General features: G+C 46.0%; 1 protein-coding gene across 2 annotated transcripts in view; it reads right to left on the reverse strand.

The window, feature by feature from the left end:
• Nucleotides 1–13,658: 13,658 nt before the first annotated feature.
• GLRA1 (glycine receptor alpha 1) overlaps nt 13,659–15,908 on the reverse strand; it is a 37,089-nt gene continuing 34,839 nt past the window's right edge. The window contains exon 9 of one of the 2 annotated variants that reach the window (XM_059483540.1): nt 13,659–13,949. In XM_059483540.1, the coding sequence (XP_059339523.1) occupies nt 13,659–13,949 (291 nt within the window). Of the gene's footprint in view, nt 13,974–15,908 lie in introns of both variants that reach the window. The other variant, XM_059483539.1, reaches the window with a different exon arrangement.

Genomic DNA, 15,908 nt, shown 5'->3' on the forward strand with positions numbered 1-15,908 from the left:
TGAAGCTGGGCAGGTCCTGTTGTAACTATTGCAAAATTACAAGCAAAGCAGAAATACCTCTGTCACATCCTTTACCTTTCCAACTGCTGTAAGTAATAATTATTTTTGCAGTACTTCATTCCTTGCTTCAGACCTGAAGTGGATAAGAAGGAATTTTTGTCAGAAGTATGGCAGGTGCTTGTCTGTCCTGGTGTTAAGATGTTGAACACTCTCCACTGCCTCTGGAAGAAGATGAAACTGAAAATACAAAACTGGGTAATTTCAGACCAAGAGATCCTGTAAGATGGTGCTGCACAAAGCAGTATTTCTGTAATGGCTGGTGTTAAACATTTGGATAAAAATGGTGGATTTGTGTTTCCACTGGACCTCCAGGTCTCTTGGTAGCACAGTAGAGCTGTGTAGGAAGTTGGCTAATCTGTGTCAGGTGTCAGTGTTTCCATGTTTCTTGGTTTATGACTATAATGACTGTGCATATGCAGTGTATCATCTCTTGACCTGTGCTTGCTGTAAGCTCTGGAGCAGAGCTGCCCTCAGTATTACCTGTCCCCAACAGTCATGTTTTGCCTTTTCCTCTGCCAGATTTATTGGTTGAAGCTGGTTGTACTAAATGTTGCTGAAGTGTTGGTTTCTGTTTTATTTTTCTCTTTGCATTTGTTACACTGTTTGTCCCTTCCCTCCTTACACCTGTGTCAGATTGGCCTGCCTACCATCTGTACCTGGAGATGTGATACCTTAGTGAGCTGGGGGAGTGTGAGCTGTGCTGTGCTCTCACAGCCAGCATTTGGGGAAATTCTGCTGCTTCCTCTTGTGGTGGTAACTGGTATTTTTTTAAAAAAACAAAAGCTGTCTGCATTTTTCCTATCAGGAATGCCTGTGAGGTGAAAGTATGCAATGGAGATCTTTTACTGAACCCTGTCCTTGTTGTTTGTGATGTTTTTTTCCCCCTTTGTTGGGTTTCTACTGTTCTTGACGTTGAATCCGAAGACTGCAGTAACAGGTTGCACTTCAGACTTATCAAAGTGCTTTTAACAGAAGCTTTTATAGCTCTTAACCAAATCTGCAAAAGCATCCATAAGCTTGAACCCCCATTTCTGTAGTGGGAGCTGGACAGTTCTGGCTCATTGCTGTCTGATTTGAAAGAAGAGTGTCAGTAAAGAATTTTAAAGGGTGAAGTGTGTGCTTGTTCTCATATGAATCATACTCAATATGTTGACCCAGAAAGTCATGTTCTTGTCCCAAGATGACAGGCAAATAAAGTATTTACATAAAATTCTGTGGGAATGTCTTGTAAAGAAACACTTTCAAAAAGAAAGTTATGTTACAGAATGGCTCTTGGTATTTGCATTTTGGTGGCTCTGGTACTCACTAATAACAAAGTCCTCTGAAGAGACTTGCTATAAGATGTTGCACGTTGATTTTGATGTTTAGGCTTTATGTAGCCTCCAGCCCTTCTGCTTTCTGCCTTGCTGTACTGTTAAAACCTCAGTATCTCTTGTCTAAGGCCTCCAGTCCTTTCTGTACATTCTTGAGGATGACTATGAAGAAGCCACGATTTGATTTGCCTCAGCTGGCTGCAGTGGGCTGCATGAGCTCCAAGGAGGCTAATAATAACCAAGGTAGTCCAGCTCTTTCTAGGAACCAAATACTGCAGTCTGAAATGCATCAGACTGTTGGTGTCTCCTTTCTAGTACCTCCAGTCAAGACAAGGAGGTGGTGGCACTGAAGAGCTCTTGGTGTCCCAGTGCTCTGCAGGGAGTTGGCAACTGAAGAAAAGCTGTCTAGAGCCATAAGACTTCTGCACCCATCACAGCCTCATGGACAGATCTGGAATAACCTTCATGGTCAAGATACCTTGATCTGCCCTTCTGAGAATACAGAGAGTGTTTCATGTATGACTGGTATGATCTGGCCTCTTCTGCCTGATCTTAATAGGTTAAGACAAGTAGAAATGAGGACGTTTCACTTGCAGGGGTGTTTCATGGCACCCAGACCAGAACTGGAAGCCATGAACTGCCCTTGCTGCCTTCCTTCAAGAGGATTGCACAATTAAGAATTTAGGTTACCCCTTGAGCACATCTGCAGTACTGGGATGCACCAGCAGACTTGTGTGGGGCTGTTTTGTAAAGCTGAACTGAGATCTGTGTGTTTGGGCATGCAGATGTTGGTTCTGCATTTCAGGATTCAGACTGGGATCACTTCCTTGCTCTGCAGGCCCCTTTTTTTTTTTTCTTATTTTTCTTTAAATTTGCTCAGACTGAAGCTCTGGTGTTGCTGGGTGCCCACCCTACAGGTGAGTGTGGAAGTGGTGAGCTTGGCAGAGAGGATTTACTCTGGAGGTAGATAACAGCCTGTGTGGTAACAGTGAGCTCTGACTTCAATCTGAGCAACTTTTTCTCTGGTGCCACAGGGCAGAGATGCCCTTGAGACCTGGGAATTCACTGTGCATGGTGAAAAGGGTGATTCTGGATGCAGGTATGAGGATCCAGAGTTGATCTCTGCAGCTGCTTATTCTGCATATCTTAGAAGGGCATATTTTTGAACTGTTTTTGCTCTGTTACAAGGTTTTTTTTTGGGATAGGAGCACGCACTGTAAAGTTGTAAGCTGTGTGTGCTGTGGGAAGAAGGAATTCCCTCACTGATTTTGTTTCCCAACACTAAGATCATTATCCTTATTTGCGTGTTATATAGGAAGAATGAGGAAAGTTGGTCCATTAAAAACTTTTGGTTATGACACATGACACTGAAGAAAATTCTTTTAAATTCCATCATCACTTATAGTTTTTAGAGTAATGGCACATTCTCAGAATAAATTTGAAGGGCAGGATCCTGCCTTTCTATTTCCTGTCACAAAACGCCATTTGCCAAGCTGAGAGGGACCTGCTGTTCCACTGGTGATATTTCAAACTTGACAAAGCACCTGACAGTGGAAGGAAAAACACTTTATTGTGACCATCTTTGTGATTCAGTGCGAGTCCTGCATTCTGAAATGTCGTTTTGGGTGTTTGAACCAAGGTCACTCCATCCACCTAAGAATTTTAAAGCTATATATAAATAATGTCCTAGCTTGTAAAATAGTACAAGAAATAGATTTTTCTTTGTGTTTCCAGCTGCTGTGTGGAACAACCAGCAGTACAAAATCCATGGAGAGAAATTTCAGAAAAATCTTTAATTTTTTTTTTATTGGAATCAGCATGAATGTATGATTCAATAAATATATTTTATATACATTTAACAGCAGAAACTTTACATTCCATCTTCAAACTGCTGAAATAGAACTTCTGTTTTAAAATTTTTTTTACAAGCCAGAAAAATAATTTGCCACTGTGGCTGTGTGGTCATGCAAATTGTCTAAGTTACAGGTTTATGTCTTGATGTAAAAATACTGATTTGAAGGAAGCAATTGCTTTGCACTCTGACCCTTGTAGCAAAATATCCTTAAATGGAGTGTAAGGCCATACCCACTTTGTGTATGTATAGATTTATACATATGTATATATAGTAAATTCATACAGAAAATACAGGGACATCCCTTTTTAAGGGGGGTAGGGAGAGATATGTAAGTACTTAATGATTAAGCTGATTTATTCATTTTGAAAAATTTTATGTCTTACATTTTAAACACAACTGCACTTTATATTTTGTATTTCTCACCTGCCTCCTTTGTTCTTGAGAGGAGAGCAGCGTGAAAATTGAAAAGCACTGACTTTTCCATTCTTTTTTCAGCTTGTCTAAATGAACCAGTAGAGGTACTCAGAGAGCACTTGCATTGCCCACTTCTTTCTTCCTTCTTACTTTAACTCCAGGGATTCTTACTCTTAATATTTTTCTGATTATCTCCTGTGAGGTGTGGATATTTCAGCACCCACCTTGCAAAGAAGAAAGTGAAAACAGCTGCATATGCAGCTCTTTCATTATTGTAAAGATGGTCATGTGAAGTTAAAGGGAGATGAGTTTTGTCCTGTTAAGAGCAACTGCTCCTTTTTCCTATGCTGAAAAGTTGATCAGACTGGGTCACTTTAAAGTCACTGCTTCTGAGATCTTGATGAGATTGGAGAAAGAAAACACTCTGACCTTGTTGCCATCCTTTCCTGTTGATAAACAATGTTGGGTAAACATCCTTTTTGTTTTGTTTTTTTTTTAGCAAGCACATGAAACTCCACATAAATAGCTCCAATCTGGATTCAGTACTTACAAAAGAACACTGATATAAGGGCTGTGTTGGACCTGTGTGTCAAGAGGCTCTGTCCTTCAGCCAAGGTTTGGGTCTGTGTTCAACCCCACATTCTAACCCTGAGGGAGGGTGGCTGGCATTGCCCTCCCTGGGGACAGGGAGTGCTGGCAGAGGGATGGGACACCCTGGAACATCCCCACTGCTGCTGCTGAACCAGCCCAGCCTCTGTAAACAGCACCAAGGCGCTGTTGTGTTTGGGAACAAATGAGCTTTAGTAAGCCAAGTTTTGGAAACAAAGATTTTCTTCATACAAATGGCTTGCAGATGGGAGAGATACAGAAAATGGGGCAGTAGAATGCCACTGCTTAATAGGCTTTTTTTTCTGAAGTTTTTGAGAGGTGTTCTTCCTAGATACCAGATTTTGAGGGTTTGACTAGTGAAATAAATGCTGTGGGAAACTGAGATAATGTTTATCAAGGACAGAAGGAAAATGCTGTCTAGGTGCTGAACTGTTCCCTCTTCTATTTGTTTTGCATATTTTCAATTGGAAAGTATTCCTGCTGTGTGTGTTTGTATCTCCCCTCCAAAGCAAAACCAAATGTGCAATGGTTGTCCTGAAGAGAACTATCTTAATATTTTTATTTTTCTTCTAAATTCATTTACAAAACAATGTAAATGGATGTGCGTTTATAGTTGTATGGGAGAAATTTGTGGGTCCTCCCCCCCCTTTTTTATGTCACTTAAGTGTAAGTTTTTCATTACTCCTTAGCTGTAATTTAACAAGCATGATATGCTGTACACTGTGGTGGAAGGTGAGAGACAGCACAGCCCATAAAATGTCACTGTCCACGATGTTTAGCCTGCTCATGGCTGTGGTTTGATCTCAGGTGGTTGGTGACAAACTGGGACAGGCTTGTGCATCTTCAGGGTTCCAAGGCTGCTTCCAGAGTGGTGTCACCAGTGCTGCAGGATGGCAAACTGCGATGGAGTGCAGTGACCTTTGCGTGTCAGGCCATTCTTAGGTGAAGTCCTCTGCGTGTTGCTTTGTCTCTACTTTTCTCAGTCTCTTAATCCACTGAAGTGTTGCTGTATCTCACACACACACACAAGTATGAATGGCTTTTAGCACAGTTACCTCCCATTTCAGTTCTTTAGAAACAGTCAAACCTTTGCTGCAGCTCGGTAAGTCCACGAAAGAAGAGGTGAGCTCTGGCCATGATTAGAGCTGTCAGTGTGTCATGGCCAGACTTGGGAACCACACAAACTTCTCCGTTTGTGTAGGAATTCCATTTCACAGTAGGCTTAAGATGCTCCAGGCAGTGCATTTTTCAGGATCATTCATTCCACATGCATGTGGTGAGGTTAGTCCCTTGGCCTTTGTGCCTCAGGTACCTCTGGAGCTGCTGGCGTTCCCTGACTCCCTGCCCTGGTCACAGGGAGCACCAGGCTGGTTGTACAGTGAGAAGGAGCTCAGAGGCAGAATTCAAGCACAGCAGGTCACTCTTCCCATTGAGGGGAAGGTTAACTGCTTACGTGCCTCTCAAATTCTCACATTACATCACTGTTTGGATCTTAATGTTTGTTTCTCCAAAATTACAATTTGAACACTCCCAAAGCTGACAGATCCCCAGATTACCCTGCTGTTGTGACCTGATGTAAGGATTATGGATCAATTATTGTTCTGAAATGTGTGTGTGGCTTTTAAGTGCCCTGTCAAGTTAAGTGGCACTGGTCAGGGCTGGAGGGCTGTGAATGGGGTGGGGTGGGACATCTGGATGTGGAGGTCCTGTTTTCACAGTTCTCCACTCTGGGCAGGTTAACTTGGGGATTTGTCAGCTTGGCCCATGCTGTTTCTGAGCTTATTTTCTCTTCTGATCTAACCCTAGAATTGGAAGAATGACAGTATTCAGGACAAAAGCATACCAGATGTGGTAAGATTGGAATGGAAAGGAAAGTACAGATTCAACGTAGGCAGAGTGTTTAAAAGCCCTGGTTCAGTTGTTTCCTTGGCCTAGATAAGCACAAGGCAAAGGAACTTCTGCTCCCTTTGCTAAGATTTTGTTGGGTCAGCCTCTAGCTGAGCATCTCTTGTACAGCTGAGCTCTACTGTTGTGACCAAGGGACTGGCCACAGCCCCTCAAAATGGTAAGGAGAGGATGTAACAATAGCCTAAGTCATTAGTGGTTATTTTAAATTATTCTAGTTTTCCTGATCACAAGTGGGATTGATGGGAAGTGGAGGCATGCATCTGTCCAAGGACTTGCCAGGATGGTCACACTCCTGCCTGTGAAGGATGTACCTGTGTCCCACACCTTGGCCTGCAGCAAGGTGTGATCCCAGCACAGCAAGGTGTGATCCCAGCACCATTCTCAGGTAACAGGGGCTGTCCCCTCTCCACTTCCTTTCCTTGCTGGTCTCTCAAGCCCTGTTTTTAGAGGTGACACTGTCCATGCTGTCCCATGTCTCCTCCTCCATGGGACAAGTCCAGCCTCCTGAATTCTCTTTCCAGCCCCTCAAGGAATAAGCAGCAGTATTTAAAGCCTTGACTCCCAGTAAGACCATATTGTTGCAGTGACTGCACTTGACTACAGCAAGGAGTGAATACTACACGTTCCTCTCCCTTACACAATCCTTAATCTGCTCTTCCTTTCTCTTTTCAGATCCCTGCCTTCACTCTACTCTTGGCTGGGGAGCTGAACTCTCAGGACTCTTCTACTTTCTAACAGTGCAGCCTCAGCAGAGCAGACCTGGCTGAGGTCACAACAGGCTTGTGGCACATCACAAGTTCCAGAGCTGGCCCTGCTCCTCAGGAACTCCTTGGTTCTTCCCCCCAGCCCGAGTAACGTGGTGAGGACACTTCTGAGAATGTGTGAGTGCATACCCAGGGGAGGTGGCTAAAGTACCACCTGTGGCACAGTCTTCAATATTGCATAGTTTTCATTCAGGAAAGGTCAGTGTTTTGGGATTAGGTGCCAAGCAAGAAACTCTGGAGCCCAGGCCCCAGTTCTGTTCCCATTGCAGGCCCTGCCCTGCTGATGTGTGCAGGGCTCTGCCAGAGCCTTGCTGCTTTAAGCGGTTACCAGGCCTCCACTGTAATTGTGACTGCAATGGTGTCATCACTGCAAAGGTGGTTCAGGCTTGAACCTGGAGCAGTAATTTAGTGCCCAAATCCTGTGGTGTGTTTAACCCAGGCCATCTGGCTCAGCTGGTTGCACCCTAAAGCCTGATTCATGTTTTTGTCAGACAGGTAACCCAGCAGTGCTGCAGAGTCATCAAATGCCTGGATAAGGCAGATGTCCTCCCACAGACCCTCTGGGGAAGGGGATTTTGGCTTGCTACAGTGCTAACAGTCCTGGGCCCACCTTCCCAAAAGCCTCAGCAGCAAAAACTACCTGTGTGCCTCAGACCTGGCAGCTCTACCTGCCCCTGCTTGTGCCAAACCTGACTCATGTGCCACAGCAGTGACATGATCACAGCCTGGGCATGTGGTTACTGCTGATACCTCATGCCCCAGTTTCCTGGATAGGTGAGGAGGATGTCCTTGTTTGACTTAAGCTACTTACGCAATTCAAGTGGAAAATCTGTAAATAAAAGCTAAATTCAAGCTGTGCTGATGGCTTATTTATGCTGGTATCATCCTCTGCCCAGGAAAACATGGATGATTTTGTACTGACATACTTGACCCTCGATGTGGGGACAGGGTTTTTGTCCCCTCTCCTGGCTGGGAGCAGCTGCTCCCTCTCCCTTGTGCTTTTTGAGGCTCTGAGTGCTGCAGGGATTGTTAAACCCACACACAGCAATCCCCTGCCTTTCCCCAGAGTGGCAACATCAGCTTGTGCTGAATCTGTTCCATCTGTTCCCTCTCCCCGTGCGTGGTCTGGGTCAAACCACAGCTCGCCCAGCCCCAGCACTGCTGGGACCCAGTCCTATCCCAGGATGGGCTTCAGCACTGTCTGCAACAGACCCAGGAGCAGGAATATCACAAACATAACACTCCCTTGTCATTTCTGCTCAGAAACCTGGCACAAGGACTGCAGCTTAGGTTTGCCAGACTTGACGGCCATATTTTAATACAATCATATAATTCCTGCTGCCTTGCACCATGCTCGTTGGCCTTGGATGGCAGGAGTGATGTGGCATGCAAACTAAACCTCTCCTAGTGCTTTTCCTTCCTCTTCCTGTTCTCTGCCACTCTTTGCCAGGATCCTCATTTGACAATTTAACCAGTAATTTCCTCTGCTGGGGGCTGAAATCATCCCTCTTGTTTCCTGCTCTGTGGTTTGGGTCCTTTCCAATGTTCCAGCAGCCAGAATGACAGCCAGAGACTGAATTCCCTCTCACTGACCCTGCTTTCTTTCACAGAAAGCTCTCAGTGGCCACCTTGGCATTCCCCAGGAGTCTGTCCATGCCTGGCTGGCCATGAGAGCACTTCCCTGGGACCTGTCACTGTGCCTGCCCGGGGGAATGGTTTTAGTGACATGTTTTGCCAAGACACTGATCCCAGGCCCTTCAAAGCTTGCAGTGCTGAGGAACTGAGCCCCACAGGAATGGAAAAAGGGGACATGAACACAGAGAAGTGCATTAGACTTGAATGAAGTGAGATACTTGTACACGTTCATTTGAGCAAGAGATGTGCAACTGCCCTTAAGAAATAATTGTTAAGGAGGAAGAAAGAAGGGAATGGGAAGACTTAAAGAACCTGAAGTAATTTAAGATACTAAAGTTAATGACTATGAACTTCTGCTTTGGTGCTCATCCTAGCACCCTGAAAAACAATCAAGTATCTCAATTTTCTACTTAACCAGTGCACTCTCTCCATGCACATAATGAAAAACCATTGATGCAGCACAAGATGCCCCTTCCATCCACCTCCTTTGGAGAAGAAGACAGGAATTTGTGGGTGCCTCCAAGCTGGGAATGGACCAAATAATTCCTTTGCTGAGCTGGAGTCTGTGGGATGCTGCAGCAGGATTGGGGTTTCAGGTACTGGGGTCCACATTGTGCTGTCCACTGCTACCAGTATCAAGGTTTTGGAATAAGGGATAGGATATTGAAAGAGATCATCTGTCTTTGGCACATGGATAAGAACTATGTTTTATTAAGTAATGGTAGTACAGTACGAAAATATGATTGTATGCAACCCTTGAAAAATATGGCACCACTGAAAGCAGCCTTTTCTCCTTTCATATGCTCCTTTCTTTTCATAAATATACATTGTAAATGCTTCTAACCGTTTTTCTACCAGCATTGGGAAATGAAGTCTTTAAATCACAGTCAAGATAAAGGGCAGCCAACAGTGTAATTTGAATTATCTTTGCTTTGCAAAATGAAAGATCTTCAGAAGAATAAGAAAAAGCTTCCAGAAAAGTCTGAGGAAAACAAAGCCAAAAAGAAGTTCCTGTTTGGAGGATATGAGATTATTCAGCATTTGAAATTGTTTGATAGTTTTAGAAGCAAAGTCCCCCAGGCCTGACAAGCAAAGTCTTCTAGGACAGGAGAATTAGGGCACCACCAGAGCCATGGAGGGAATGACCTGAGTGTTCCCAGGCAGCTGGTGCTTGGCCAAGGCCAAGGCTGAGCTCTGCAGATTGCAGCAGCCCATGTGCTCACTGCTCTGTCCTGGACCCTCTTCAGCACCTCTCTGGCTTCCACGGCACTGGGATCCCAGGTGGATCAAGTATTAAGGTGGGAAGAAATCTGCTACCTGATCAAAATATAGTAAGCTGGTGTTTTTTTACTCTGGACAATTATATTTATGTGTAAGGAAAAAGAATTCCTGCTCACAAAGCATTACGTCTCCAGCAACATCTGGAAATAATATTTGGGATAAAGTTCTCTTTTTCCAAAGAAGCCAAGTGAATTAGGACCCAATTTTCTCTCTTTACTGCCAGAAAACTGCTGTTTTATTCAGAGGTTTTGCTGCTGAGCCTCATTCTTAAGGAAAGATAAAAATTATGGAGTTAAATTCCATCAATATGCTGGGAAGTTACCCTGCAATATCAAACCCTGTGCATTCTTACTAATGAGCATAATTGCTGGCACCATTAAAGCAGCCTACTTTAAAGATGAGATAAGTTATCAAAACGAGTTCTTTTGCAATACAGAGAGTAAACACAACCTGGCACAGATGGAGGAAAGTCTTTGATTTTGAAAACCACCCAGACCTGCCAGGGGGTCATGGGACAGTCTAAAGTCTTGTCTAGGTGGTGAAACTCTCTGGCAGGATATCCCTGGGACAGTTATCTCAGCACTGTCACACCTTCACCAGGATTCCCGTGTGTATCCTGGTGGGGTGTGACTTGCTCACTGTCACCTGATGGCCCAAATGGAAACTGGCAGCTTGAGGAGAACAACACTGCTTATGGTGAGCATCAGATGTGCCCAGAGCTTGGCAAAGCTGAACTGGAAGCCAAGGCAGGCTGGTAAGGGTGTGATTCTTATTTCAGTCCCTAAACTTCCCTGGGCTCCACTGGCAGCTGAAGTACTGGCAAGAAAGAGCATCTCTCTGATGATTTTCAGTCCCTACATGCCTTATTCTGTGCCAGGAAGTGGCACTGGAGCTCCAGTGAAGCAGCAGCTGTGACATAACTGCATCTGCACCCAGGAGGTCCAGGATGAGCTTGGGATTCTCCCATGTACAGCTGGAGCAGAATGAAGTGGGGTGGAAATGTTCTCCTCCTCCTTGCTCTGTTCCTGCCCTCTGTGTTTGGGTTTGATGTAGGACCAAAGCTCAGCTAGGTGGGAAGATGGGGCACGGGATTTGTTCACCTACAGGCAGCTCCTTTAGGAAGGAGCCCTGCAGCCCTGGAGAGCCAGCCCAGGTACCCTGTGGGGACAGAAGGTGTGTGAGCCAGGCCAGGTTGCCCCACTCCAAAGTGCAAGGTCCAGGCAGCGAGGAACCAGGACACTTTTACCCAAATGACAGCAATTTGAGGTCATTCACCTGCATGAGGAAGGAGCTGTGGTATGTGGGCTGCCAAGCCTCTGCTGTGCTGCCGGGCAGGAAGGAAATTCCCTGGGTTTGCCTTTCATCTCAGACAAGGACATGGCGGCGTTTGAAGCAATCACAAACCGCAGCTGGCACAGCCGGCCCTGCGCACGCGGGGAGAGTTCAATAATTCAGCACAAACCCAGAGCCAGCAGCAGACTTGGGCTCCAGCCAAGGCTCGGGACGCTGCCCCAGCATCAAACAACGCCTCTGCCTGAGATCTCCCTGCCTGGGAAAGCACCGTCTGCCAGGGGAAGGAGGAATCCTCAGCCCACAGGATTTCTGTGCTCCAGTGCAGGGAAAGGGCTGATGTGCTGGCTCGTGCTCCCATTGTGTGACCTGGTGACCTGTGCCTGTCTCAGCAGTACAAAGGGACTCAGAAAACTGGGTGGCCTTTGCCAAAACATTGGCCCTAGTCCACACAGAGACTGCTGTGGTTTTTATCTTTTTTTTCTCCTTTTCCCCTCTTTCTATTTTTGTCCTTTCCTCCTTTCTTTCTTTCCTTTTTTTTTTTTAATTTTTTCCTCTTAAACTAAAGTGATTTTAGTGCTGGTGAAAGGTGCTGAATGGCAGCCTTGGAGATGGATGTCCCTCTACTCAGCCCCAGCAAGCCCTGCTGTTCTCTCTGGTGTTTCTCCTCCTGGCATCATCCCTGTGCAGGACAGATCCCAGGTTCCCTTGTCCTCTCACCTGCTTCTTTCTGTGCTGGTTGGGACACCCATGGCTAAGCATGACTTCAACTCCCATCACAGGCTTGGGTGCTGCTGACTGGGCCAGGCTGGACCTGGCAGTGCCCCAGGGCACTTTGCTGTGAGCTATTCCAGCCTGTGCAGGAGGGAGCTGTGTGCTCTCACAGCAGATCCCCAGCCCTGCTCCCATCCTGAGCAGAAGAGGGAGGACAGTGGATGCACCCCATGGGTGCCACTTTTCTCTCTGCCTTCTTTTGGTGCCTAACCCAGAGCTGACCCCAAGTGCTTCAGTGCAGACTGATTGTCTCTTCCTTGGTGCTCTCTTTCACCTCTCTCCCTAAAGTGCAAACGAACACAACGGAGTCACCCTGGGTGCTGCAGCCAGCTCACACCCAGGGGCCCAGAGGGACAAGTGGGACATCAAGCCCTTGGCTTGCCCACAGGCCCCAAGCCAGGCTTTCAAGTAACACCCTAGAGGTGCTTGGCACATTTCTCCCCACCCCAAACACTGATGCCAACCTGTGCTACCTCTTGGGCAAAGAGAAACCCCTTTGCTCACCCCTTCCCACCTCCCTCCCCCCTGTCCCCATCCCCACCAAGCTGTGCCAGCCTGCCCCCTCTCTCTGCCAGGCAGCAGAGAGGGGCAAAGCAGCCTGCTCCATCTTCCCATCCGTGTTCAAGGTAAAATGCAGCACCAAAATTGATACAAAAATAGAATTTTGGGTCCGTTGGCCCAGCTTCGCTATTAATATAACTGCTATGAAATGTCAGAAAATAAAAGCTGCTCTCTCTATACACACCTGCCCCCCACCCCCCTCACTGACAGTATTGCCACACGCCCGGTCCTGTCAAAACAAGGCATCAAGATGCCTGTTTTCTCTACATTTTAAATACAATTGCTTCCATCCCCCCATTGTAAACAAACATGGCAGAAAGGGGTTTGGAAAAACAAAACAGAACAAACAAACAAAGCTTTTTTAAAAATCCTTCATCATTTCTAGTGCTCTGAATAATATTTCTGCCTCCTGGGACTTGAATCCTGCCATGTTGTTTAAAAGGACAGAAGGTACCTGTGATTTCTGATGAAGGCTCTGATGTCCTTCTCGGGTTTCCTTTGGATGCTCTCTGGTGGGGATGAGAGAGATAATGTATTTGCTTTCCTCTATGCAAAAGTCACAAAGTGTTTGATCGGCAAACCCGTGACTAAAAAAAGTAAATATATAAAATAAACAGCAATCCACAGCCTCTTTCTTAAGTTTCCCCATCTATCCAGTTTTCAAAGTGCAAAACCTAGAGAAGCACAGAATTATTTTCTTGAGGTGTTTTTCCCCCTGCGTGCTTGACTGGAATGGCCTTTCTATAGCAAAAGTCAGATAAAGCGTAATTGCAGTAGTTTCTGCACGTGGAATCATGAATCATTCCAGTGACTTGAGAATCTAAGCTGTTAATAGGCTAAAAAAAGGATTTGTGTTTGTTGGTCTTTTTTTTTGTTTTGTTTTCTTTTTGCATTATAATTAAGCATGAGTATATATTACTATATTACACTGCTTGGATTGCTGGAGCAATCCACATCTTTCTATGCTGTAAAACTAACTCCCACCCTGCGCTCCCCAGATCAAGAGCTTCTTTTCTCCTCCCTGTGCCAGACGCCCTCAGTTCACATGATTAAAACTCCCTCCCAGCCCCCCTCCCCCTTTTTTTTTTTTTTTTTTAAAGTAGATATTGCCGCATTCTTAAATTCATGCATTGCTGCATTGCTATTGCACATATATAAAGGATTGCTCGCTCCCTCCCGGCTGCTCCCCTCCCCTCACTGGTTGTGCACGTCCTCTCTGCGGACTATCTTGTAGATGATCCAGTAGAAGATGTTGAAGATGAGGAAGGCCATGGGGAAGCCGATGCGGGAGATCTTGTCGATTTTCTTGGCTCTCTGGATGAAGAGCTTCCTCATCTCCTCCGGCGAGCGCGACGGCGGCGGCACCGGGTTGGCCGTGTTGTTGTTGTTGGCTCCCTTGACAGAGATGCCGTCCTTGGCTTGCAGGCAAGCTGGCCCCATCCCGTAGGCAGTGAAGTTGAACCTGCCTTCACCAGCTTCGTCCTCCTGGAACAGATTGAGCATGGGACTCTACTTAAAATGAGATATAGACAGCGCACCCTTGCTATAAGGCTCTCCGCTGACAGCGTCCTGCTCTACACAGGAAAGATGTTCCAACCGAGCCCCGGCACCCTTGGGCAAACCCCTGCTCTTGGGAGATCAGCCTTATAGAGGGGTGCCAGCTGTGTGATGCACAGATGCAAATCAGGGGATCCAGGCACCCCGTGGAGAACAGCGCTGACTTCCACCCCGTGGAAGTCTTTGACCTATTGGATGGTTTGTGGCACTGCTTTCATTTTTCCAATTGCATCCCCTGTTTTGCTTCTGCCTCTCCCTACCCCCTCCCACCTCCTATCAGCACCTTCTTTGCTTGGCCTGTGCAGTTTCAGCTTGCCCAGAAGGAGTGGGCTCCATGTAACTCACGTAGCCAAAGCTGCAGCTGCTTCCTACAGAGTTACATGGATGTGCAGGAGCCAGGAGCTGTCCAGGAAAGAGCTCTGCAGGCAGCGTGCAACCAGCCCTCACTCGCCTGCCCACGGCACCCCACAGCCATGCCCAGGAGCCAAATTTCAGGTGAGGAACTGAAGTGCCCTTCTGTGGGTCAATGGGAAGACATGGCTGCTTGTGGTAATGCCAATTATTGACAAAAAATATAATTTGTGTTCTAATAAAGGCAAACGGTGTTGCTGTTTGGGTTTTTTTTTGGTGAAAGCTTTGCTGGAATCCCAGAATGATTTAGCCCTATTTTATTGAGCACAGGGATGTAATGACAGGGAAAACTAAGTTTGGTCCAAGTAATTCAATCAGTGATTTGCAGAGGCAGAGTTAGAATCTCAAGTCTCTTGACTTCAGGTCACCGAGGCTAATTGTAGAGCAACAGCCTTAATTAATCATTAACAGAGGCTGATCCATGCTGTGTCCCCCAACACTGACCTAACAGCCCCCTCCCTTGTAGTTGCCTGCCCACTGTGCCCTGCTGCCCCTTGCCCTGTCCTTTGAAGAGTCTTTTCTGGATGGCCCCTGCATCCCGTGGGCAGCTGCATGGGATGAGGAGCAGGACACAGAGGATACTGCCATATCTGAGCAAAGCAAAGTTACCCAAATAAAATCAACATCTGGTTTTCTGTGATACTCAGAACTTATGAACCTTCTCATCATGTCTGTAATGCAGGGTAAAACTGCCTCTGCTCTTTTCCCATTGCACAAATAAACACTCGCCCATGTCTGGCTTAACCTAAACCTCTTGATCCTTAATTTACTGAATTTTTAAATATTTTCATTGCTGAGGGCCCACTGGTTGTGACTTTGTTTTGGCCACCATGGCTTTGTTTTGGTGAGTGGCATACCAGGGTTAGAGAAGACAATAGTGCATTTTTCAAGGTGCCATGTCAAAGGATAAAAGCAAAGATCACCAGCCATGCTGGGAAATGTTTCCAAATGCACTCCATGTGGGTCTGATGATGGTGTCATGTTAACCAGACTGGTCCATATCACTGCAACATCTCACTGTGTTTTTGCCTGGTGTGTCATGCCTAAACCAGTCAGAGCTACCCAGACAAGTCAGGACATCAGGACAGAGCAATTAGTGCCTTTGGCAGCTGCATTAGCCCATTTACATATTAGCAGTCAGCTTAGTTTTCTGATGAGCCTGCAAACCTTGTTCATTTAGCTTTTGCAAGTGTTTTTGTTGATGCTTTGCTCCAATTAAGTAGCTGTGAGATTGAGCAGGGACTGTGCTAACAGCCTTGTGTTGAATGGAACAGCTCTCCAAATATCTCTTAAACGAGTCTCTGTATTAGTGGCTTTATTTTCCTTCTTACTGTTTTATCAACAGACTGATCTGCATACAACAGCACAGATCCAGAGACAGGATGCCTGAATCTAGATGAAGAGATAAATGCACTATGGAGACACCCATGTGGGTGGCTTTAGCTCTGCCTCTGTTCAGCTGCATCTTCTGAACCA

The sequence above is a fragment of the Ammospiza nelsoni genome, chromosome 16 (assembly GCF_027579445.1).
Source record: "Ammospiza nelsoni isolate bAmmNel1 chromosome 16, bAmmNel1.pri, whole genome shotgun sequence".
NCBI lineage: Eukaryota > Metazoa > Chordata > Aves > Passeriformes > Passerellidae > Ammospiza > Ammospiza nelsoni.